The sequence below is a fragment of the Bombus impatiens genome, unplaced genomic scaffold (genome assembly GCF_000188095.3).
Source record: "Bombus impatiens unplaced genomic scaffold, BIMP_2.2 scf_0217, whole genome shotgun sequence".
Taxonomy (NCBI): domain Eukaryota; kingdom Metazoa; phylum Arthropoda; class Insecta; order Hymenoptera; family Apidae; genus Bombus; species Bombus impatiens.
In genome coordinates this window covers 317,822-345,410 of record NT_176636.1, presented here as the reverse complement: position 1 = coordinate 345,410, position 27,589 = coordinate 317,822, and the positions used below count along the sequence as shown (strand labels likewise).

General features: G+C 36.0%; 1 protein-coding gene across 1 annotated transcript; it reads left to right on the top strand.

Moving 5' to 3' along the window:
- Nucleotides 1-15,221: 15,221 nt before the first annotated feature.
- Nucleotides 15,222-26,584, top strand: LOC100749519. Its single transcript, XM_003488014.4, has 6 exons — nt 15,222-15,391; nt 16,431-16,533; nt 24,970-25,005; nt 25,408-25,657; nt 26,119-26,299; nt 26,411-26,584. Exons 2-6 carry the CDS (start codon nt 16,446-16,448, stop codon nt 26,435-26,437), a joined length of 582 nt encoding a protein of 193 aa, XP_003488062.1. The 5' UTR covers nt 15,222-15,391; nt 16,431-16,445; the 3' UTR covers nt 26,438-26,584.
- Nucleotides 26,585-27,589: the final 1,005 nt, after the last annotated feature.

Here is a 27,589-nt window from a genome sequence, read left to right as displayed (position 1 = left end):
CTTCTCCTCTTTATACCCTCGAACTTGCACCTGTGCTTGCGCAGATCGGCCTCTTAAGCTTCGTCCACTCGGTTTCTTCGTCCGTTCGGCACGGGCCACCACGTGCTCTACTAAACGCGTTGTGTATCGATGCCTCGTGGATATTTCAAATCGAATCTTTCACGCTTTTCAACGATTCCTCGATTCTCGCTTCCACGTTTACCACCGACCACTGCACGCCGCCCCATCTTTCAGCCTCGCGCTGCTTTTCTCTCTGCTTTCCAGCGCTCTCCGTTCTTCCACGAGTAGCTGTTTCACTTTTCCATATATTTGAGCGAACTTTGACGACAAAAGGGAGACTGGAATTAGGCGAATAAGAAAGTAAAGCGATCGGTTTAGAGGAGCAAGGATCGCATGGTAAACGAAAAGTTTTGCTGGATAATGCGTGGAGTCCGGCGCAAGTTTCAACGTATACGTTGATAAATCAATAACAAAGGAAATTAGTGAAAATAATGGAATTTTATTTTTCCGCGAACCCAGGCAAACCGGGTAAAATAAAATACAAATTTTAAGAAACATATCCGAACGAATCGAAGTAAATTATTTTACTCGCATAAATTACCACGAGTTGTATGAAGTACCATGTTCGATACGATCGATATCCGCTTCGATAAATTCTTCGAGCAACGAGATGATATTTGGATAAAATCCAAAAATTAATTAGATAAGTAGGTGGAAGTAATCGTAGCTTGTATTTGGCAATTTGTGGCTAAGTTTATGAATAATTAGAATTTTTTTTTTGTCTCTACCTTTTCCTTTTTATTTCTTTGCGTTGACCTAGCCGACCAGGATGGGCAATTAGCCAAGGACCCAGTTTTAGGCAATGTGCGCCACGATACGCACATAATTTTCAGTCTGTTGTTTAATAGCGGTTTCTTGCACACCGTACCACCACACGTATTTTCGATTACGCTCACACAGAATATATAAACGTCTTGCCGACTCTAAAATTCTAAACGCCAAATAAAACATAGCTCTTTGAACAACGCAAAGCTGTTTAAGATTTTAAGCAGAGAGGCGATGGCTGCACGTGAGAACACGTATTTCACGCTCAAAGTAGACTATCATAGGAATTATTCTTTCATTTATTCCGAATTAGCGTCTCTCGTGGTAAATATTAATAAATCCTCTCTGTCGACGGTTCTTTTTATTCTAATTTCAATGCGTTCAGATACATCGAATATACCTAAAATGTCCAATTTTTTCATCCGAACGTATTATTCCGTGTAAAAGCCGACAGGCGACGTAGCGGCAACTTTGAAGTTTCTCTTTTTATCAAAAGCCATTTTATCGCTCGAGGCACTCGTTCGCTAAATATTTATGCTTTATCAGATTGCAGCATAGCGGGAAATAAAGAATTTATTTTGTAATTTTAAGGCTACTTGTTTCGTAGACCCTTTTTGGCCTCGTTCCAAATTAATACACCGAGTGAATAAATAATGCGAGCTGGCTATAGATTCGCGACACCCCGAAGATCGACTAAAATTTCAAATTAAAACAAAATACACGATATTTATCTTCGCAGTAATTAACATAGTCGAGCTGTATATCTGGTTACGTTATTCAAAATCTGCCATAATTGCTTCGTTTATTTTCAAACAGTACACTTTCGATAGCTCGTCCTCTTCAAATTCCAATTTTACTTGCGAATGATATTTAAAACATTGCAATTTTCAATGTTACCGTTTAGATTGCGTGAAAATGTTAAATCATCTTCTCCGGAATTATTCAGAACAATCGCAAATGCAACTCTCTCTCTCTCGTTATCGTTGACGCGTCTGTATCAGTTTTTCAGCTAATTCCTTTCTCCGGATGTAAAGGTAGGTGAAAGAAAGGAACTCGATTAACATTACGTAAGAGCGTCTTCTGTGTCAAATACGCTGACCATATTGACTGGCTAGAATTAAAAAAGCGACAAAAGATTGGCGAGAAAGGACGAACAAGTTGGAACGGAGCCACGTTAACAAGTTACGACGTCAGGATAGAAATGTTTGTTAAGAAAGAGCTGTGTAACTGAAATCGCGTATCGAGAACAATGGAACCAGATGGAGGATCGATCGGTTATGCATTGCCGCTGATACGTTGATTGATACGTTGACAGATGTACAATGAAACGTCAATTAAACAAACTAATTGATATCATAACGAGGTCGTTCGAGTGGCTAAAAATTTGCCGATCGCTGACAAAGATTTTCGCAAAATCGCAACGTGTTTTCGCGCATCGACCATGGATATTCTTCTTTTCACGTGGCAGACGTTTACAATTTCCGATTTATTTTCCCTTGAACACAATTCTCGAACTACGAAATTGAAACTAAAGTCGCGGTTTAAACTAAACTTTCCTGTTTTATGTATAATCGAAATCGTAATCCATGCCATGTGCGTGACATTATCAAGCGAAAGGTTAATCGCGAATGAAATTTGCCGATTTTGATTTAATGTTTTTCGAGCGTAAAAGTGAATTAATTTGGAAACGATCCATAACGAAGCAAGAGATTACAGTCGTATTACGTACGACTTGGGAACGGCGAGATTCTCCATATATTATAAACTTATAACACACGCTATAAATACGAGCGAACACGCACTTGTCAAGAGCATAAGTGTGCTCGTAATTTCATTTAAGAAAGCGAATGTACACGAAGCTAATACAAATAGCTTTATATCGCTGTTATTAAATTATGCGATAACTCCAGCAACGAGTTAATTCTTCTTTTTCCAGTTAGAAGCTTAACATCGTAGTTAATACGCTCTTTGTCGGGCAAACCAATAAACGAAGGGAAGAAAATTTGATCGCATGACATTTTCCATACAACAATTTCTCCGTTGCATTTTATTCCTTTTGTCGTCACATTTTGTCGTCAGATTCAAATACGTGCCGCATATAAATACTTCAAAGTAGGAACAGCTATGAGAATTTCTCTCTCTTTTTGCTGTACGGAACAATTCACCGGAAATTGTTCTCCTACGCTCTTAAATATAATAATAATAATAAATACGCCCTTATCGAATAAAGTTAATTATTCCACAACAAATTATAAACGTTTCGATCGTACTATCTTTTACCGCTTTCCTCTTATTGCGCGAGATATTCGGATAGCACGTGGTATACGAAAGTCGAAAGTTAAACTTTTAATTAACGAGGAATTTAAAAATAAGGAATATCGAGGAACCGAACGCTCCTTTACAGTATTATAATGCTGTTAATAGTCATTTGAGAATCTATACATTGGAGAATCTTCATAGAAGCAATTAGCCAAGCTTATTTTAAGTTGGAAACGTAACACGAGGCAGCTTACCAAGGAACAAGGGAAAATCTCCGTTTTTAGACGAACGGCCGTACTTTGATAATACGAAGAAACGAAGTATCGTAATTTGTCATTGGCCAAAGATCCCCTAAAAATACGCCTCGAGTCTTCGACCAGAGTATCAAAAAACACAGAAGACAGTTAAATTCGCTGTATGAAATTTATAATAGCGCGGGAATAATTATGCAGTAACGTAGAAATAGTCGCATACTCTGCTGTTAATTATTCGTTTATTTGCACGTTCCATTATCATCTGTGAAAAATGACGAAACTCTGCCTGTATGGATGTACTGGACGAACGAACGCAAGACCACTCGTTATCCTACTGAGAATACGATCGTTGTAAAACGAAAATAGAATACCATCGTACAAGGTCCTATCGTTTTTGCAGATATTCTCGTAAAAAGGAAAGAAAATCCCGATTGGGAAAAAAGCATTGGCAGAGGAAGCTTGGACCGATCTAGGTTTCAAGCCTGTGTATGACATCTCCGAGAAGCGATGCTCTGGTTTGCTGGCTTCCGTCAATCAAACCGCAACTTACCTACCACCTTCGATCGCGGATTTCATGGGTTTCGGTGCACGTCCAGTTAACTTGATTTATAAGAGGTATAAATTGCGATCGTCGCGACAGATCCGTGTATGTAATGCCAAGATCTATTAATTAGAGCCGCGCGATATAATTTCGTCACGATGCACGATCCCGAACGCGATCCACAACGCAAGAAAATAGCCAACGATCGAATAAAACAGGATTTTTTCCTTCCAGGTAACTCCTGGCAACGATCTTCTGCGTTCGCATAAATTCATCGTTGCGTATTTCCTATCAGGACATCGCGTGCAAACTATTTTTGCTTGCTACAGATCTGGAACAGCCGAGGAAGATCTGACAAATCAGCGTTGGAACGATAGGCGAGAAATCGTGGGATTGGATCAAGGATCGGCTATTAGTTCTCGAGCCTACTTCGCCACCTCGAAATTGCTTTACGTTTCGTCGCATCGTCGTCGTCGAGTCAGCAATCGCACACGTCAACGATATTTCCAAACTGTGGAATTCTTCCTAACCAGCGGCTTTCGTCTCGGCGAACAGCTGATCGTATCACGCTTGTCGACAACCTGCAGTAGAACCAGCTGCTGACCCCTTCACCTTAAATTACGTAAGCAACTTTCCTTCCTTTTTCTTCTCTTTATCTTTTTTTTTTTTCATCCGACCGATCTTTTATCGCGGTCTTTTGCTCGCTTCTTCCTCGAACGCTCTCTTCCGGCCTACGAAGAGATTCACCTTTCGAGTGCCGATGGTTTTAGGATAAAGGGCGAAGCTTTTTGTTATTGCTTGTTTTTCCGACAAGAAGAACGTTACATCGAGTAGAAGAGAATTGGAGCGCAGCTTTTTCGCATTTATTCTTCGTTTATTTCGTACCGTGTTTAGGAGTCGTAAGCTACGAAAATACTCGAACGATCGATTTAACATGGAAATATGAGAACAGAAATAAAGTTTGTTGATTGTATTTGGCAAAAGATTAATGCTTGGTTCTAGTTTCTTAACGTTTCTGTTACGAAGGATTGATCGTCTAATAATTTCGCACGAGTGCAACCATCAATCTCTGCATAATATCGGTGTATAATATCGCGTCATTGTTGACGAGCGAATTAGAGGAAAGTAAGGTGGTTGCGATTGCGCGAATACGAAAAGACGTAGTATAGAAATTTCGTAGTAATTTCATTTAAAAAGATCGTTGGGATACGAAGCTGCTCGATCGCTGCATCTTCGGTCATACTGCGGACGATCGATTTTCATTTTACTTCGTGCTCGGATATTCAAATAAGTATTTGCATTCTGCATAATTAGATACAAAAAAAGAAGGAAACGTCTAACTAATTTGATAGAATATGGTAAATCAAATAAAAGATTTTGCCCGGATGATAACAGGTTCGCCGTTAATAACTTTCTTGCCGGTATAACGTAAGATGGTTACTTGGTCGCAGATATTTGCCTCGTCTCGTACAGGCGAACTTCAAACTGCTCTGAGCAATGTATTTCGCAGAGTGCAGTTTGCCTTTATAGGAAGTTTGGTAAAGAGGAATATAGTTTGCACTTTGTCACGTATCGTAACTGATAATAATCTCTAAGCAGGTTCGCGGAGTAAAGTAAGGTGCGGGTAGCTGGGGCTCAAGATTTATTCAGCGCTGTAATACAGACTCCTAAGAACAAAATTGCTTGGCTCACAACTTTCCATCGTAACGTCAGCCCCTTATATAGTCGCCTCCGGGATATAACGGACTTCATTCCCTTTTTTATATCGATATTTCACGACAGTAAACGCGAACGTCACGCGAACTATGTTTTTCCGTTCCTTGTTCTGGATCGTCGCTCGAACGATCGCCACCTCGTATTTAGCGACAGAATGTGCAACTATAGGATTTCGCCTTTCATCCTGAATTATCCGTTATATAGGATTTTCGTAGCTTTTATAGAACAAACGTCACGCCATGAATCAATTTGTGGAAAACGTGTCACGAACATTTACCACCGGTGGTAATACAAATGTGAATTACAAATTAGAGATCCGCTGGCTCTCTCAATGCTTCAACCGCATTAAATCGAATAAATTCGCGTGGAATATACGACGAGTAGATACGAGACAGGATGCAATCCTTTTTATTCTTTTTAGAGATACACATTTTTGTAGAAAATTGATGGTAAAGTCGCAAGTGGAGTGACAATTTTTCCCTTTGAAACTATCATTCGCTGTTTTCTTCGCTTGTTTTATATCGGACTAATTGAACCTTCTGATCTATCTTTTATCTGCCTGAATTCTAATTCGCTACAATAATATCTAATACTGTACGAATCGCTTACACAGTGGCATTTTGCACTTCAGAAGCTTCAGTGGTTTAGCAAGGGATTTAACCACTGACTAAATATAGGATAGACGTTATAGATATAGAACTTCGTGATTCGAGTTCTGAAATACCGACCTGGAAAAAATTCGGAATGTTTCTTACGCCCTCTACGATTTCTTACGGCAGATATAGGAAATTCAAACGTCCACGTACGTGTCGATAATGTTACTCGCCTGCGACAGTGTCTTACGTTTTATATATCATCTGCCGATAAATTCGATTAATCTACAGTTGGTAACTAAACAAGAATTATGTACAAACAGAAGATTTTTACTAACCGAGCAGTAAAATGGCGAAGATATCGTGTATTGTGAATTGCGGGTTATACTACTGCGTACTGGTGCTGTCTTTAGCATTGAGCCGAGCTACTGTAGCGTCAACAAGTGAATTTAGACGATGAATACGTACTCGGCCAGTAGCAAGATCAAAGTCTGGAACTCTGTTCTTTACATTTGCAACTTTAGAAAATACCGACGTTGCTTTTCGAATACTTATAATTCGATGAAAAATGAGAAGAAAATTTATCGAGTGACAGAATCTATGCAACTAAAATCGTCGTTATTAATCCTAGACTTTCCTATTCGGTTATATTCATCCACAGATGCAGCGGTCCAATTTTAAACTGTCTACGAAGCGATTAAAAAAGTACGCGTATAATACGAACCTTATTAGTCTACAAGCAATCTGTGACTAAAATCGTAACCTGTGAAGTATCTTTTATTAACGTTAATTCTTACTCTTTTTTAATACGCTGTTGGTATTCTTAAGAATATTACAAGTTCTACATAAAGTACCCAGCAATGTTACGCAGAAATCATTATATCGAAAGTGAAAAAGATTTTACGTCGAGTAGGAGTCAGACGAAAATTACATATCTGTTGCTAAAAATTGAAAAAGTAGAATACCGTTTCCCGAAATAGATCAGTGAAAAGGATGGTCGTAGTTAATAACAGGTCACGTATTTTTATTGCCAGATTGTCATTCGGAATATGTACCCGAATGAAATCGCGAGAAAGGCTTTTGACATCACTTTTCACTCACCATGGCTGATTTCACATTCTACGTATTCGCAAAATTTGAATAAGTACGATCGACTCTGCGCGCTAGCTTGTTGTCTTTTACGATGCCACTGGGATGTTTAAAAGATGCAAAAATCTCTGCAATCTGGCGAAAGTAATAGGAAGCAGTGCCCGAATAGTATCTGAATTCCTTTCTTTCCTTAATCAATTAATTATTAGTCGATTAAGTATTCGAGGATCTTCCTTTAACTCGGATATTACGCAAATTTTTGTATATTTCTCGGTATAATATCTTTACTTTCCGAATAATAGAAGAATTTAAACGCTGTTATATTCTTATTACCAATACCAAACGAGTTTTACGTCCAAACCTAATCCAGATATAGAAACGCGAATATTTCATAAAAAAAAAGTAACGGTCAACTTTCTTTCTTTGATACTTCGAATCTGACGAAGACGTTTCTTATTCAGACGATAAATTACGATGTTAATGCGCGATCGTGCTCGTTGCTTTGAGACAAAAGTTATTCCTGTCGCTGAAACGCGATAAGGGATCTGTTCTCTTTAAACTTTCATAGAATATTACCTCGATAAGCATAGATGATTAATTTATGAAGCTTTCTCTTGGAAACTATATATCTGGAAATTGCAATTGTTTCGTATTGTTACATCTGTTTCGGTTTCTTCCTTACAGAATTTTTCACTTTTCCTATTTTATTCTCCAAAGGTAATTCAAATAAAATCCAATAAAATAACCCAAATAGAAGACGCGCAGATCCGATAGTTATCTTGCATGAAATTAATAGCGTTCGCGCATATGCTTCGAGGAGTTCCAGCATCGAATAACGTAACTCTCCTTCTGATTGATGATCGGATGATCGATCATCGTTGGACGGAGAAGTCTACCATGTTATATCTTACTAGTGACGTGTGCTTCGAAGGTTAATCAAGAAATCAAACGAAGAAGAGATTCCAATTGTAAATTCGTGAAAATAAATTTAACTTATCGTCATTGAACTCGACGAGGACGTGGAATAAAAAAGACCAGAGGACACGCATATTATTCGGTTAATCGTCGAGAGACCGATAAAGTTATCTCTCGTTGAAACGATGACAAGCTTATCGCGTTAAATGATACGTGTTAAGTTGAATATTCATGTTCTCATGGTCATTTTCCAGCGATTTCGAACGATAAATTTATGCAAAACGTGGCCCGTCCGCGCGATCAGTCGCACAAAGTCGAATTCACGCGAACGAAGAAGCCCATTTAATCCCGTGCATTTGTAAAAATAAAAGAGCAACGACGCGAAACACCGCCCACGACGGTGATTGACGCGTTGCGACCTTTCACGCGCCTCGTTTCTCTCCCTTTTTTATTGCAAATGCATATCGAATGTTGCGGTGCAATGGCTTGTAATGCGCCGAAAACGCGTAGTCCGGCGCTTCGACGAAATTCCCTGCTCCTTCAACCGCGTCGCGTCCATCCCATTCTGCTCCCCCGTGTTCTATGTTTGTACTGGGTCAGTAGGATCATAAACTTGAGATTAACTCTTGGTTGGAATTGGGATTGGAAGACGGTGAAAGGAAAATTGACGATTCGATCGAAAGATAATCGAAACGAAGATGGTAAAGTCTACGACTGTTGTCCTAAGCATAAGTAACTTTTAAACGAAAAGTTCTTCCAATAAGACGTCGTAAATGATTCGAAGCTCTTCGATAGCTTGTATGCTTTTCGTAGATCCCGTTTGTCCCGACGGTAATCTTTCGCGTTTGAAAAAAGCGCAGATTCTTGCGTGAAAAATTCTTCGATAACGTCGAAACGAAAGGTGGCTTTTACGTGTTCGATCGTTGACCGGACACGACCCAGCGCGAAAAGATTATCCGACGAGAATGACAAAAGGAAAGCAATAGCCGTTAATCGTGGGTATAATGATCGAAGAAACATTTATATGATTTCATTTTGTGGATTCAAGTTGAATTTCCAATTATCGGCTCGCAATCTCCGGACTAAACGAATGGTATTCGTTATCACATCGATTCAGAAGTAGTGGAGAAATATACCGGAGGGCAACGTATCTCGGCCAATTAGAACACTTCCTCCCTTTAACACGACTTACATATTACGCTCGTTTCTCAGGGAACGCGTTCGACTTCGTTCGAATTTCCAACCTTTTTTTAACACACGTACACTCACTCCCACTTACAAGCATCGAGATATTTCCTAGTTCAATATAAAATTGACACGGAAGAGAAGAAAAGTCGATTCTGGAAATTATTCCTCCGAATTCTGAATTCCAAAGTAATCTTCGTGTGAAAGTATCAGACGTGTTAAGTAAATACACAATCGGCATCGGCCGATACAGGTAGAAATTACACTCGTATAACCGTCGTATCGACTCCTAAAATATCTTTCGAAAGAGATTAAACGAAAAGAACGCCATTCGTTATTGCGTTGTTCACGAGTGACGAAGTAATTGAGGACGAAAGTCAAGCTGCTGCTCTTCCTCCTTCTGATGACTTAGGTTTTACGACTATCACGAGAATCTGCTCTACGATAAAACCTTGTTGACAACGTTTTTCGCCTGATGAGAATCTCTTAGACCCGATCTGGTCTGTTCTTTGTCAAATTTTTACAGCGCGAAAATATGACGATCTAAAAAAGGTATCCTGTTCATTTTTATTTTCAATAGCTTTCGCTTAACCAATTACGATGTTCCTTCAAATTATTCGTTACCGATCGAACTTCTTCCTTCGTGCAGAAGAACGAAGAAAATATCGAGGACATACAAGCGCATATATATCGTATAATAACTTGTTCTTTGAAATTTTACTTCATATTCTTTTTCGTTCCATATTATTTAGCTACAGGCAATCGATGTATAGTTACCGTGAAGCTTCTCTAAAAAGGAATTCTTCTTTCGCTGATATTTCGCCAAGTAAACTGCACGTATGGCTTAGAACGTATGTTGGTAAAACATGTAACATATGCGCAGAAATCTGCAGCGTAGAAAATTAAAGGGGAATATTTTCGTCGTAAAATTGCCAATATTTAACCTGTTATAACTTCGTAACAAGAAAACATACAACGGTCATTCTGGGCTCATTTTCGAGCGTGGAGCCTCTATCGTAGCAATTCTTTCTCGTTTCGAAAATGTTGCAAATTCGACCGATTCTACGAGCATTAAACAATTTTTCTCAAGACTAAAATCACCAGAGATTCGAAAATTACGATGGAGGATGATGCAGGGATCTCTGTGCGAAAAACTAACTAAGAATTCTGAGATTAGAGGCTTGGCACTTTGAAACGAACCTAAAATGATCGGTGTACGTATATATATATATATTTTTCTCTTTTGTTACAAAGTTATAATATTTAAGATATTTACAACTTTTCGGCGTAAATTGGACGTTCCTTTAATTTCGCAGGGCAGTTTATATTCATATAACCAACGGGTACAGCTATTCATATTTCACAAATTATAATTTTCACGTTCAGCTTGGCGCTGTAAAAGCGCTACATCGCGTTGCAACTTTCTAACATATTCTGCATATGTTATCGAAGCGGCAAAATTTCTACGTATTTGGATGGTCGCCTGATTCTAGGTGCTGATTCCCACCTACTTAAAGCTCGAAAGTTCAAAATTTAGAAGTTCTAAAATCCAAGGATCAAACAAGAAAATGATGAAATCTCAAAGTTTGGTAAAATGCTAATTCTCGGCGAACTACAATTTAACGCGATGTAAGAATGTCGATTCGGTGAAATAAATATTTCTCACTCGAGAGAATAAAACGAGAAATGAAAACTATCTAATTATTTTGCCGGTTTTCAAGCGTTTCATGCGCCGGAGCCAAAACTGCTGCGAAACATCGTGTGTGTAATGTTACTATGTTCTACACAATCGTTAGAAAAGTCGTTACAACGTCCAGAAACCAACGTCCAGATCTAATCAAAAATTGACGACACAATACTGTAACTGTACGATACGTTATCGATGTAACCGGAATTTTGAGTTATATTTTATTTATCGATAGGATATAATTAATTTATAAGCTGAAATTTTCTTCGCTGCAAGACTGCGAGTTTGGCATCCCTTAAGCATTAAAAGATTTTCGATAAAATAGAAAGTTCCTTTAGTATTCTTCGTAATCAAGATATATCGGTAGAGAGAAATCCGATCACAGATACCTGCAATTGTTATAAATGGAAAGCAAACAGCGTTTCTATCGTACATTAAATACCGATTCATCTTATTCAAACGAATGTGTCGCAACAGTATCGCCATTTTGCATTGTTAAATTACAGTGAATACGAGGATGACACACTTGGATAAAACCAGATGAAATATTAATAAGAGAGATTTATGATCCACGTAGATATAACGATCTTGGCTTGAAATAACTAGCTCCAGGTGTGCAACTCCCGCGACTTTGTGTTACGCGGTCGGACTGTGAACCGCCGTTACTACTTAGAACCACATGGCCGAGTCAAACGAAACCTTTACCACTTACTCGTTCTCTAAATAAAGCGTATTCTAACCAGAATGAAATGAAAATTACAAATTCGTGTAATCCATCTCGACCGTGTTTATCAATATTTTTGCGAATTCGTGTTTACAAGCCAAATTTACCTTTCGATGGAAAACAGAATTTTACGCAAATACACAACGATGACGAACAAGTATCCGTCGAATGAAATCTATTTTATAATTCAAGGATATAATTTAATATCGGCAATTTCATTCGGGCGCTGTAGCCCGATAAGAATATCGATGATAATAACCGCGTAATCTTTAACGCAAAAAATATTTAATCATCCGCGAGAAATGAAGCAAGAACGACACCTAGTGACAAGACCGCTTCAATCTCGGTAAGAAATCACAATTACCGTGACCATAGACGCTTTAAGTATTATAACGCAGGAGTAAACTGAAGGTTGACGTTAAGGGATGTCGGCGATTCATTATCGCCGTTAACGATGATGAATTTTTGTAACTCGTGGTCCAAATAAATAACACGGCAACACCTTTAATCTTACAAACGTTGATAGTAACGGTTTTCGTTATTTATCGTGCTTGATTAAGGGATAGGTTGATCGACAAAAGTTTGCGAAGCTAGCCATGTTCCTTTCCGTACTTGGTTAATTACAAACTTCTACCAAGTAAGAATCTTTTTACAACAATTATCTTTTATCTCGCTTAACGAAAATCACTAATAACTCGCGTTTAAACTCCATTTACGACAGGAAAAAAAATGTATGTATAATGTTCTTAATTTTGAAAAGTTCTGCGACGGTGTCTCGAAAGACAAAATTAAATAGAAGGGATGCAGCAGGTGCGTCTGTCGAAAGTTACAATTAGTCGAATGGACGTGTCATATTTCTGGAAATTTTCAAACGACCTTCTCGAAGGAGAAAATAATTCTATAAAACTTCTTCTTCCCCAATACGAGCTATATCTCATTTTGTATGTTCGTACGACATTTTTCTTTTTTATGTAACTACGTTTATTAACTCGCTCGACACGTATCAAGATATTCCTCGATAACTTCCCCCATTCTATGCTTCGTACCTTTTTCACTTTTGTCTGCGTATGTGTGTGTGGGTGTTTGTGCGTGGTGGCAACGATTTTCCATCTCGTTCGCGAACAGCAAATTTTTCAAATTAATCATTTCGAACAACTTCTCGTTCCTTGTGCCGCATTCTTAGGCGTAACGCTAATGGGTTCGAGGAATTAATTCTAGCGAGATTTGATTTCTATTTCGCAGGCTCGAAACTGCGAAGATACTTCAAGCCTCGACCAACACGTACGATTTAATTTGGTGTTCGGGGAATGTGTGTTTCATAGTTTCATCAAGGATGACACGCGTCATACAGATTTTCCTTTATTACGCTCAGTTTAAGAGCGACGATAGACCTACTCTGTTCGCGTAATTAAATTTCATCCCGTTCGTGCGTTATAGCTTCAGCGAATTCGCACCATATTTTAATTGGAATACATCCGAGCGGAATTCGTATGAGATTTGCGAAAATTTTCTTTGTCGATAGAACCCAGGGAATAATCTCTTCTATTAGTATTTATCGTCGGTATCGTTAAACGCGCATTCTATCGGCAAATTTCTTCTCTTCTTGCAACTTTTTGCAACAGGTCGTTGTATTTGGAAAAGGAGAAGATGAACGCGATGATATTTCTAGTTCGTGTTAAGAAATTCCACGCCCATGCACGCTCAATAATGCTATTTTATTAACAATGTCTTGAACTACGGTCCAGCAAAGTAATTGCTAAACGTTCCTTGTATCAAACATTAACTTTGAAAACAATCATCCTAATAGACTTATCCGATAATAGCTCTACTTTAAAAGTAACTTCACGCATCTTCGCCGGCGTTTCCTGCACGTAACTTTTCCACTTTCACGGTGTGCTGCACCGTACTGCCCATAAAACTTCAATTCAATGAACTTGCAACTTTTCGCCTAATAGATGCATCATCTATCTACTAATCAAATTTTTCCAAGCATACTCTACCTATAAATCTTATTCGAAGCGAAGGAGAATCTCGAAACATTTAATCGATTTAACGTAGAAATAAACCGATTTATTCGATCTGTTTGCACTGTCCAGTCGATCTTTGAATCTGCTCTTTCGAAACTTTTGGAGTATAAAATAATTGCGTGATATTCGGTGATACGAGGAACACGTTACGAGATTAGATAAAGTATGAAACGAATTATGGATCAAAATTCATTAACGTCTACGTTAAATAGCTAAAGCAGAAACGCGTATGAAAGTTTAATATTCGCATCTTTGAACTTGCAAAATTCCTGACGTGTGTAAATTCGAGTGATATTTCCTGTATATTTCCGTACAAATATCCATCTTCGTGTACGATCATTGAAGACCTTTAATCAGAAACGAATGCTTCAATTTTAATGAAACACTGCTTATACTCATCCATGCCCTACCTACCATCACTTCACGCTTCCATAACGCAGGAAATTCTTGTTTCTATTCGATCCAAGACGTTTCATCGTGCAAAAATGATGCTTGAAACCAGAGAATCAAACGTTTAAGCAATACCGAGAATAACGAAACGATTTTCTAGTTTTAAGTAAATAAAACAACGGTAAAGATATTTCTTAGAGCAAAGAAATTATTGAATCTTCTTAAACATATATATCAAGCTCTGTCCTCTTGTTTAACCTTTTCGCCAGAAATTACATAAATGAGGAAGAAGGCCAAACGGTCGTTTTATTTGAACGTAAAATAACATATATTCCGGACTACCGATACAAGCTGTAGTACGTACACGTGCCCTTTTTGTTTACTGTTTCTTACTACACTTTCATTTTATTCTGTAGAACGCAACAACAGTTTGCCGTAAGCTCCTAAAAATTTCGCGCTTAATTAAAATGTTGAGTGACCGGTAAGCTCTTACGAGATAATCTTCGCGCGACTTAAACTTAACTAAACTCAAGACTAACGCATCCATCGTGTACGTCTCCGATGCGGGGATTAGCGTGATACAGGCGCGAACATGGGACGTAGGATAAAATCAGGAAATTTAAAAAATACATCTTGTACGATAATCAAAAAGTAAACATTCGCTTGCGTATATGAAAAATGATGCGTTGACATGGTTCGTTCGTCGATAAACGTATTAACGCATAATCCGTAAAATCGGTCCAAGCCATTGTATTCCGCATTTCTTATCTTCTTCGTCATTGCATCGACTCGCGAAATATTTGATTTCCCCTATTGGAGTAACAGGGTTGCCACGTAATTTAGAATACACGAATCCGTAATTCTTACGTACGTATACACACGGCGGTAGTGGCTGATCCCGGAGGAAAGAACATCCCTATCCGCCAACGCAGGTGCGCGCTTCGAAGGCGCGCGGTGAGTTAACCCCTCCACCATGCACCACCATGCTCCACCGTGATGCCACACACCGTGTATAAAAGCCCTCATCGTACGACCTGCTGGCTTCGAGTTAACTCGGCGAGCTCTTCGATCGGGATCCTGCACGGATCAAACATTCGGTCATTTTGGTGAACCTGTGCGAGCGGACCGGTTTCTTGGAAGCACGTTTCCCGTCGGATTTCCTGTCTTTTCCGTTTCTGAATCGAAGGTGAAAAGACTGGCAATACATACATATACACGAGTAACAAAAGGGGTGATAAACGGGGAATCGGTTTGGGAAAAGTTGTTTTTCTGTCGATCGAGAAGGAGGGACGCAGTGGAAAAGTGGTACAAGTGTAGTTTCTCTTTTCTTTTTTAAAAATCGAGATAAGTAATATCGTTTCGTTATACTCTTTCAAACACTTATCACGACGTATAGTAACACGTTTATCGTACGATAAATTACACGGATTTTTGTATCGGAGTTCAATCGTATTGTCAGTTTTCTGAAAATTTCAATTCAAGATTTTGTCATTTGTGTCGCATTTTCTTTCGAACGTTTTAATTGATCTTTTGTTTTCGCTTACGTTTGAACGACCTTTGAATCAAACGGGATACAAACAAGTGCTTGATTATTTAAATAATTTTCATCTTTTGTGTTTTCCAAGCGGAGAGAGTTAATTTCGGAGAGTGAGAAACGGAGGAATTGGAAGAAAAGTGATGAATAGAAAATCTCGCGAACTGATAGCAACGTGCATCATAAGTTTTATTTATATTTAATTAATTTCGTTGACTTTTTTTAAAGAGACGTGTCGAATTGTTCCTCCAAAGTTAATTTTAAATTTTTATCAGATATAACCAGCAAATTGTTATTAATATTTTACACATTGTTTTAACGCGGACGATTTTAATCAAAAAAATTTTATCAAATTAATTAAAAATTTCCCTCCCCTTTACATATTAAACAATTTCAAGCTTTTATTTTTTTCAGTCATCTTTTCTTTTTATCCTCGAATCAGGTTACACGAAACGATTTTTTCTAAATTGAAAATACGTATATAACTTCTATTATGCACATAAGATGACATTTGTCGTTGCTCAAAATGTACAGAATAGTTTCTATTATCTTTCAATTTACACGAAACGATGAACGAACAAACAACAAAAGCGAAAATATACGGCACGGTTCATGGTATCTTGAGCTTCTTCGTATATACATTATAAATCTACATAACATTTAATTATCTGTTTCTTTATCGCTAATGTAGAACACCATTGGTCACATGGCGATCGGTTCCGAAAACTCAGTGGCGGTTCTTATACGCACTTGGACCTTCATGATAATCTTTTGTTTCGCGGGCTATGCAGCAGGTATGTATACACCTCTATATGTATCACATTTTTCGATCGTGTATTCGTTTATAGTTAATTATATTTACTATAGCAAATATCATAGTTAATATTCATTGTCTAAAATGATCAGACATTCAATTTGATTCCTTAATATTGTCTTATTCCTCGGGGAATAAGTTACTACCAGCGAGATGACGCAGGACAGATGGAGGGCTTGAACAAAAGATTAGAGTCCTTATTGCCGGCTATTTTTCGTTCAAGTAATTAAACATTTTCTGTTTTCTTTTTTTTTTTTTTTTTTGCATCGGAAAAAACGTATTGCAGAAGATCACAATCGAGGATAGGTACCTTTTATTTTAATCGAATTCGAAACATCGGATGTTTACGTGCATACGAACAAGCAGGATATCGATATTTGAACACAAATTCGACTGTTTCGAAAGCATCGCTGATTCTTCATATTTTTTAAATCCATTTTTCGTTGTTACGTACTTGTTTCAGTAGCTTTTCTCTGACGTTGATAATCGTAGGATAAATGGCATTGTATTTAAAAATACGTATAGCTGTAAACTGTTTTCATATGTTAGATTTTTTTTTTTTTTTTTTTTTTTTTTTTTTGCATCGGAAAAAACGTATTGCAGAAGATCACAATCGAGGATAGGTACCTTTTATTTTAATCGAATTCGAAACATCGGATGTTTACGTGCATACGAACAAGCAGGATATCGATATTTGAACACAAATTCGACTGTTTCGAAAGCATCGCTGATTCTTCATATTTTTTAAATCCATTTTTCGTTGTTACGTACTTGTTTCAGTAGCTTTTCTCTGACGTTGATAATCGTAGGATAAATGGCATTGTATTTAAAAATACGTATAGCTGTAAACTGTTTTCATATGTTAGAAGCGTTTTCTTATGACGGCGCTTGAGAAAGTGACAGAACACATGGAACAGAAGTACGTACTATAAATATATAAGAGAAAACATAGTTACGTCGTATTATAGTAATCCAAGGAATTAAGTTTATAAATCGCCAACTGTATTTTTAACGCTGTGTCTTATTATTTTAAAAGCCATGCTGAATTACGTTTTAAACAGATCAAAATCAAACCTGACTTTCGTTGAGCATCATCGCGAGACACGATGGCGTTGAAATTTTAGATTAAATGACGCTGTCGAAAAATGTTGTAAATTTATTGGCAATGGGCCCTTCGAAGCTTTTAATTATTTGCGTATAATATTTTAAGAAATTTATTATATTTCGAGATTGACTTTAGGAATATGTCAATATGTTTGATATGCTTGATACAATGATCTTTTAAATTATTAATTTTACAGAAAAGCCATAGTTTCGTATGACTCGTGTGGTAGAAACAGAAACTGAAACATTTTCAATTCGAGCAAATGTCAATAACGTATTTTACTTCGTCACCCGAAACAAAATATAATTTTGAATATCGTCTGTAAACGATTAGTGCAATTTACTCGGTTTATTACAAGAATAACACTGGAATAAGTAATAACGATTCGAGTTTATTGCACTTCGCTGTTTCGTTGCTACGATAAAACAGTCAGAGAGGCTTCTCAACGGTCAGAGACTAGCGTGAACAAACTTTGATGATGATTGGTATCGATTGATCGCTCGTGATCATTAAGAGCCACTTCGTCATTTTGAAATGTCACTCCTTTTCAAAACTAAAGGACTTAAGACTGTAAGTACACGACTTCTGGCTTTTGTTAACGCGCTTCAAAATGTTCCGTGCAGCGACGAAGGAAATCTGTATATCTTTAACGTGAGTTAAAAATTTGTTCAAAGTCTGTGGAATGTTTACAACAACGAAATATTTTATTTAAACGATAGTTGGTACACGCGCAAAGATCACCAAGATCTCTGCGATAAAATTGCAAAGATCGCACTGTGTGACACGATAAAAAAAAAACTTCGTCTAGTGCTTCCTAACATTATATCGAAATGAAACATTCAACAGAAAAAGTTCTCGCAATTAATGCTATTTCCGACGTAGGAAGTAATTACAAGAACGAAAGGCACACCCCAGTCTTGCCTTTCCTCTGGTGTAAGCTTATTAAACACGCCATGGATTGCACAAGTTTTACCAAAAAAATTATGAAAACAAACTAACACTTTGATCCGTGAAGGAAAAACAAGACGTACAAATGAAAAAGTTATATGATTCTCGATCTTCTCTGAAGCGGTTTTTCTAGTCTTTGATTCTTCGATTAAACATACCGTTTTTTTTTTCGATTTTCAAGGATATGTTTATCCGATACCGTCTGCTTACAATAATAAGAGTCACGTCACCAATCAATTAACAAAGTTTCATTCGTGCTTAGCAAAATGCGTTAATCATAATACCGTAGCTACAGTATTTGTATAAAGGAAGGACGTTTTAATTAACGAGGTCATAAATTCGTTTGTTTCAGTGTGAAATGTAATTTCCTATCTACAAGTGATAGTACGGTAAGAGTTTTAACTATACGTCGAACGCGATAAACAAATCATTCTGAGAATATGCCAGCTTGATAAATAATGAAACAAGAATTATACTAAGAAATAAAAACGTAATACAAGACATGCCTGGAATATTTAAAAATGTAGGTCAGTTTATATTTCACATTCGTGAATGTTTTATATTTATAAACGAAAAAGAGACACATATGACAAAATTGGATTCTCGCAGGGATAATGATGTTCCTCTGTGAGATAACATAATTTCTTTGCCACTATCGATAACGATTTTTTTTCCTCGAATTTTTTATTTTCATTTTTCAAATTTATTTATGCTTAACACGTTGCTAAAAATCTCGTATATATTACAGAACACTCGTAAATAGAAAATTACGTTAATTACAAACTTCATAATAATGACCTATTTTCGGGGTAGCGTTCGTAGATCATCCAGAATCCTGACGATGAATGACGTTGTGAAATACGTTAGCTGTTCGTTGTTTCATGTTTTATATTTGGCTCGACGTAGAAATTATTTGAGACGAAGAATCACACGTTTTCTGCGCTTATAAATATACGTTTAATTATGATATTGATTCGCGTTCAAACAAACTGAAATTTTTTAATTATGGTTATCGATTTACGCATGCGACAAATAAACTGTTTACATTCTACGAGTTAAACAAGACGATTTTTTCGATCACGTACAATTACGACTGTAACGTTTACTACGTAGGTTTTGCACGATATTCATCGCTTATTATACGGGTCTTTAAGAAGCTGCCATATTTTTCTGTAAAGCAACAAATTTAATTTGTAGGTTTTACTGTTCGATATTTAATATCACAGGATTAATTAATTGACATAATGAATGCACCTTTGTAGTTGGTGCGTTGGATCGTACTTTTAACAATTCAATATTGAACTACATATTTCAATAAGTACGAAGTACAATTTTGATTGCACGTTATTAAAATAATCTAGCGGGACTCCTTCAACTTTTATCTGAAAATTCCAGTTCAATTTACATTGGAATTATTATACGGCTTGTTATTCGTCTTTTAAAATCATTCCTTGCCACTATGTTTAATTATACTTCCGTTTTAATTAATTTGCTTGGCAATTGAGATAGTTTTCCTTTTTCCAACTTTGTTTCTTCGCGAGTTCGTAGAATTTACCACCGAAATACAATGGATTAAACCTAAGTTAGTCGATAATTAAGTTCCGAGCTACCCGGATAAATCGTGGCTATTAATGCGAAGTACGTTCTCCCACTCGTTTGCATCAGTCAGTCGTATATTACGGTATGTTAAATATGGAACACCGCACAAAAAATACGTCCAATTTTGATGATCAAAGAATCATAACCAGTGAACAATTCATAGAGAGTTTGATGAAATGTCCGTGCTTCTGGCTAACGATTAGTATAAAACGATGTAGCTGGAAAATATTTTAGCACAAATAACGACTTCGCAGCTTCAACATCAACAAAGCAACTTCGAAATACTCGGGGGAAATTGAACGTAAATTTTTGAAGCGTAAATTGACACCTCGTTACGACAAGTGTTTACAGACAATCGATGCTTAAGTTGATGAGTAGAAGTCGATTATCAACATATGCTAATAATAAAACAGACTTTTGTAAAGTATATTTCCATTTTATTTTCTTTTTTGCTTTTTTTTCTTAGTAATGCAGAATTGAGAGTGTTTTGCTTAAAATTTCTTCTTTATATATATATAAAAAAAAGAAAATAACAGGAAATGTAATTGTTATCGTGCTTGTAGTCCGTAAATATTGTCATCGTAATTGAAAAAAAACCAAGGATTTTGTACTGTGAGCTTATTTCAATATCGAAAAACATAAATAACGAAAATGAATGTGGGACGCTTTGTACAAGTTCCTGAATATTATTAATCGTGATTGAAAGTTCCAGTCGAGAGAAAAGACTGTTATTAAATGCAAAACGTACGTACAAGAGAAAGGATGGCTTAAGAAGATCTGACACGAACAATAATAACAAAGTTGGTGCAACTTCGATAATGGGATCATCTGTAGTTTAGCGATCCTCGTTTCCATCGGGCCGCGTTAAATTTTAATTATATATAGAGAAAATCCGCATTTACAGGTTATAAGATTAACAACTTCACGCGTTCCAACAGTTTCGTGGTGGTAACCTGTTGCAGCTAATCCTCGGGAGCCGAGGTTTTGTTGCCTCGCGAGTTTGTTGATCGATATTCCAGTAGATACCCGATACTTTGCGGAACGAAATAAGAAGAACTGTTGGACATAATCTTCTGTAAAGTAAAGTAAAATTAAAAAATAAAACAGTCATTTCGTTGCAACTTAATTCTACGTTATAACAGCCACACATACTCTCTATGTTTGACGAGTATACTCGTCATTGCTTACTATTTGCGACACATTTCATTTTCAAGGAAGTCGCAACAGCTAACTGATCAAAAAATTAAATCTTGAGTTTTCAATTGTTTTCGATTATCGTACAAGATTCCCTATACGTTGCAATGAACGATATACATTTTTCAAAAATGAATCCCTCTTTGGTCCTTTGAAGTAGCAACATGGCTTTTCGCATCCGTCCAACAAACTTTTACGTAGGTATCTCTCGACTCATGCGAAATCCATTTATCCATCTCCTATTACTTTCCTATTTGTTTCAAGTGTTATTTCTGTTGGATTATTTCCAGTAATATCTCTTGAAAATTTATTACCGGTAGTATTTTCGTGCCCATTTCCTAATGGAGAACCGCGAGTTCAATTTCACGAATTAACGTTTAACTACGTCTTAACATTTACATAACGCTCTTCGATAAGATTTGCGCAAATAACTGTATGAAATATGAAATACAAAATATATCAGAACAGTACATAGAAAAGGCGTTTGCGTCACGTTAACATTTAGGATTGCCAGTGCTTTTAAATATATAACCTGTGAATATGGTGTTTAAATTGCTTGCGTGGTAGGTTAATGCAAAGTCGATGGTGTAGAGTCGTAGGTCGCTGTAGTCGCGTGTAATACGGATAACGACCGACATAATCCGAACACCGAAAAGCGATATTCCCTTAATTTTGAAATATACTTCGAAGACGTGGTCGGATGTTGAAACTTGTTAGACAAAATTGAAACAACGTATCAACGAAATCTTGAAAAAGTTTGCAGAATACACCTGGCAAATTGGTTTTAGCAGAGAGCGAAACCAGGCTGATTGATTTTTCTTTTGCAATATGTCCTGTGCGCGTTCTAATATCTTTTTACACGTCCGGCGAATATCTTTGATAGAATAAAGGAAATGTGTATCGTTTCTGCCTGCGAGAGATGTACATCCCCGGTGCAAAGACGGTAAGAAAGTGCACGAGAAAGAAAAGAAACGACGATGATCCGTTTGTGAACGGTGAAACGTGAAAACCAATTGCTGCCTTTGTCAGCTGGCCGATGCAACTAGATATGGAAATGGATGTTATCGCTCGCGACCTTCTTCCGCACATGTATTCGAATTACACATTGTGTCAGTTCAATGTATTTCGTATAATATCGAGTTCAATCCGTGTGTCTCATGTAGGTACATATGTGTTTCATTAGGTCGGTATTGGTACGTCAATTATATATTCTGGGCTTGATTCGTTACTCGTTGAATATGTTATCGTTTAAAAATCAGGAATCAAATTGTCGCAGTGTAGGAGATTATGAATTCTTCACCGATTCAATATTTTTGAGTAAATATTGAATCTCAATGGATGTGCGAATTGAAATAGAATTTATTCTTTTGTTCTTTCGTTTTATCATCGGCCTTTTATTTCTATTGTCCTTCTGATCCAATACTTTTTAATATAATTATAGTACTCTCGTAATTTTCAAGTAAAATTTAGATTAAAAAATAGAGATCCACGGTTTTTTAATTTATTGATATTCAATCGTAAACCATTTTTTACCGAATTTGTTCATTTTTATGGAAAAATGTTTTGAGGATAAAAAAATAAAGATATAAAAAAATAAATATAAAAAATAAATGCTTACTGGAAAATGAAGTCAGAGCATTTACAGCGGTTAAGGTTGACACGCCGACGATACCCGAATTTTTGTATTCGAATATAGTCGAGAGATAATGCCAAATATTTGACCCGTGTTCTTTTCCAAATGTACAAGTTGGGCCATAATCGTTATTTTTATTAATGTAAAATTATTTGATCTTAATCAAAATTCGTAATATTAGAAATACCAACTTAATAAAATAGTACGGTATCCATCGTACTGAACGCAATAGTCGGCAACACGCGTTTAAAATAATAAAACAGAGGTTCGTTAAAGGCACGCTAGAGACATATACCAGAGGACGTTTTGTTACCATTGGGAAATTGTTATTATACACGGAACTTTTACGATATTATCTTCTGTAGGCTATGAATAATGAATTTATCATTCGGAAATGTTGGATGAATTTAAACACGTTTCAATTTGTTACGATACTGTTGTGATTTATACTAATATATTATGGGAACGTTCGACACGAACGAAAATGTTCGACATTAGAAACACGAAAGAAAAGTACATGATTTCCTAAGGTTCCGTGTGGACGTTCTTATGATTTACATTAAAAATCTGCATCATTAAGTACTTTTCTTCTAAGTTGTCGTTCTATTAAAATTGATATTTAAGAATTACTTTTAGTGCGTTTACTCGGAGTTCTACTTGGTGTTCAAACTATTTAGTCCTTTGTAACCTCACCTTTTCATCCTTTCGGGAATTGTGAGATGGAAATACCTGCGATGGAAGTTGAAACGAATGTAGGTTATTGTGAACAAGAAAGAAAGAAGAAAATTCTTTTCTATGCGTAAAATGCTTTTCGCCTCGTGTGCTTAATAAGGAACTACGTTGAATTAATTAGTTTTTTATGCTACATCTTTGTATAGTTACTTCATCGTCAAATTCTGGTAACCAGTTACCTTATCGTAATTATTTTCTTATAAATACCACGCTATTATGTTCTTATTTCTCTTTTTTCGTTCTTTTCCTGCGCTCCTTTTTCACGATAAATGCTTAAGGGCAACGGTTTCGTGATATTATGATCTTTTATTAATTACTTAACGTGAACCAAGTATCGCTTCATACGATACATTATTATACACGAGTCCATTAATTATCTCGTTAGTACCTGCAAGTTATAAATCGAAGTAAAAAAAGTTCCATCAAAGTATGCGCAGAGAGATAAAATATTATGCACACGGCGATTTTATTGATGTTTAAGAATATAGATTCATTCGCATGTCACATTTTCAATAGAGTCGAATCATATCTCTGAGGCTTTTCATTTCCGTACATATAGAAGCTACTCAGACGCGCTGTTGAATTTTTAATTAACCCAGTTCATCCTGTAGATACCATCACTACACTCGCGCTATTCTAGCGTTAATTTAGAATATCCTAATGAGATCGAATCGCCCACCTAAGATTATCGTTCGGAATGAAATACAAGATAAAGATTATCTTATTATATCGTACATCGTATCGTGCGTTTACTACGCGTACGCAATATATACGCATAGTTAGCTGGTTTCCATAAATTTCATCGAAACTACTTGTATTCCTTTTGCGCTTGCTTCATCCGTCTGGCGAATAACTAATCAATTCTACGCAATTAACGAAACCTTGACGTGTTTGTTGCGTTTTTAAATATATCTTATTATTACATGTATTTATGTGTATGCATCTTTAACTTCGAATACGAGATACGCTGTGAAAAAATTTTTCAATTTCGACAAAATTCTATTTGAGATATAGAAGTGTCTTTAATAATGCATAGAACCTTGTACGAAAGAAATTCACCTTTTGGTCCCGAAAACGACACATGATTTTCTTAATATAACAAACAATGACGTTTCACGAACTTAATATAAAAACTTGATCTACGGATATAAGCATAATCGAAAGACGCTGTGCATCATAAATTAATCATAAAATATTTGTTACAGGATCTTGTTTAGAGTATGGACATTCGTGTTGGGGAGGTACGTCTTCGCTCATCTTTATTTAACTACAAGGACATTTTCATTGGAATAAAGTCTTCGCTAGTCTTTTGATATTTCTGACAATATACGAATTTACGAAGTAGCATCACGATTTCGTTCCATAGAAACCGTATTTTACACAAATTCATCAGACAGATGAATAAAATTTACATTTCAATTTAGGAAGTAAACGAGCTTCCTTCTGCGTTCTTAATACAATGATTTCCACGAAGTAAAATATGTATAACTTTTTGTAACGTCGTTTATTGTCTAAAGCGATAAGACCCTTTTGCCTGTCTACGATTTTTTATTAATTATTTACCAATTCCAACTAAATAGTAATTTAATATATTGCTTGAACGTATTGCCACGCTATTTAACTTTCTTTTGTCGTGATTACAGGTCATGGGAAACGAAGCGGAGGGCATAGCAACGCATATTTAGTACCGTCAAAAACATCGAACGAAATACAACAAGAGATACCGTCGCTTACAAAAGAACAATTCATACTTTCCCGTTTGATTGATCGACCATCGATACCTAATAAATACAAAGCAAGATGGGACAGACTTCTCAAACTAAAAACTAGTTTTCCAGAGAGTTGGGATGGTGATGCGTTTAACGCGCAACTTATTAGCGATGGACCCAGTCGGTAAGGAAAATATACGTAAAGGTAGACATATAACCGTAACGATTTAGTACACGAAGAAGAGTACTGGTACTTTAATTCTTAACTTCCAAATGACGATTTTGAATCACAAGTGGCCTGTGATATTTTGAGTTCAGTTACTATAAATTTTAGAGTATCTTCTTCTAATTCGGCTAGCTTGTATCTTATGCGATGAATATTGGAAATATTTATCGCTAGCGTGATACACAAATTTTCAATTGAAAGAGATGAAAATAGACAGATAGTTTCATCGAAAATCTCCTTACACTAGTTACTTTCGATATGTTAATCATGATTATGATAATTGTAATATACATATAAGTCGTAGATTACCGGTAAGTAGTGTAAATTACAATTATTCGTGTTATAAGACACTATAATTTCTTATCTATTACTCGAAAGTTCTTTCGCCTTGATTTATCTGATTGCGTTAACGTTCACAGGGATCAAAATAATAACGAAGACATGAATCTGGGAAAAAGGAAACAAACCAACAACATGCAAGATATAACTGGAAATACCAACGGCGAAAGGAGGGAAATTCCTGAGATATTATTGATATCGAATAACGAGGACAATCAACATGGTAGTAAACCACAGAACGTAGAGTTGTTCAAGTTTCTGGTGAATTGATTCGCTATCATGAACCTCTATGATATATAAAATTCTACATAGCTATAACACAGGACTCTACGTATTATTATGCATAATTAATTACATTATTTTCATTTGCAGAGTGATACAAACGGTGATTTCGAATAAAACAACCGAGCATTACTATAAAACACATATAATGTAAAATAGAAATTGTCATAATCGTATTGTAACTGGACTAATAAGAATATTATTTAAGCTAATTTATTAGAGATTCTGTTTCTCGAATAAAGATCAGACGACTGTCCTATCTAACTTAACGTATAAACCTTAATTTTATCTTTTAAACGCATATGTAATTAATTCCAATCCTAATCAAAATGCGAGCAAAAATAATTTTTCTATTGTTCAATGATAAATTAAATGTCATAATTTGAATTGCAATTAAATAGGATAAATAAATAATTGTTTTTGGCTTAATTATTTTGTAATTATTTACATTTAATGTCTGTAAGAAGTAGAAACGTAAATAATAACAAATAAAATAAATGCTGATAATAAATCTGTTTATTTCGTGACATTTTTTTTGTGGTCGCTATAAAAATTGAGATAGAATACAGACAGCTCTTAGAAAATAATGAAAATACAACAAACAAACGACGAAATCTTCCATAAATTATGGACATATCGATTAATCGTCCGGAGTATGTTTATATTATACAACTTAATTGCTACTGCACAGCTGCTTTAGTCGCATTCATTTATCATTATGTTTTTCTCAAAATAATTCAACTCCTTAACCTATGTATACCAATATACATATATTCGTTTGAAAATCAACAAGTTGATATTAATTATGAAACAGTCTAACCATCTTCTACGACATTCGTGTCAAAATGCTTGATAAATTAATTCACAACAAGTGTTAGGATTAACAGACTGTGGAAAGAGAAGATGAAAACTGATACCCAACTGTTATAAATAAATCACTTGATATCGGAATAGTAACACGTGTAATATACGATGTATAAGGTAGAATAGCGCAGTAATAAATGGTTGAAAGAAAATTTACAAAATACAATATGAACATGTATGTATATAACTTCCAAGTCACATAGTGTTATAGAGAGATTTTAAGATTGTAGAGATTTAAGATTCACGTCGCATTAAAATACATTAAATAAAATAAACAATCATTTTAAGGAATAACATTTTATTCGTTCTACTTTATGCTTACATATCATTCAATTCGAACGTTAACAATTATATTAAACAATTTAATGTTAAAACGAATATCCGCGAATATAAGTGGAAGTACTA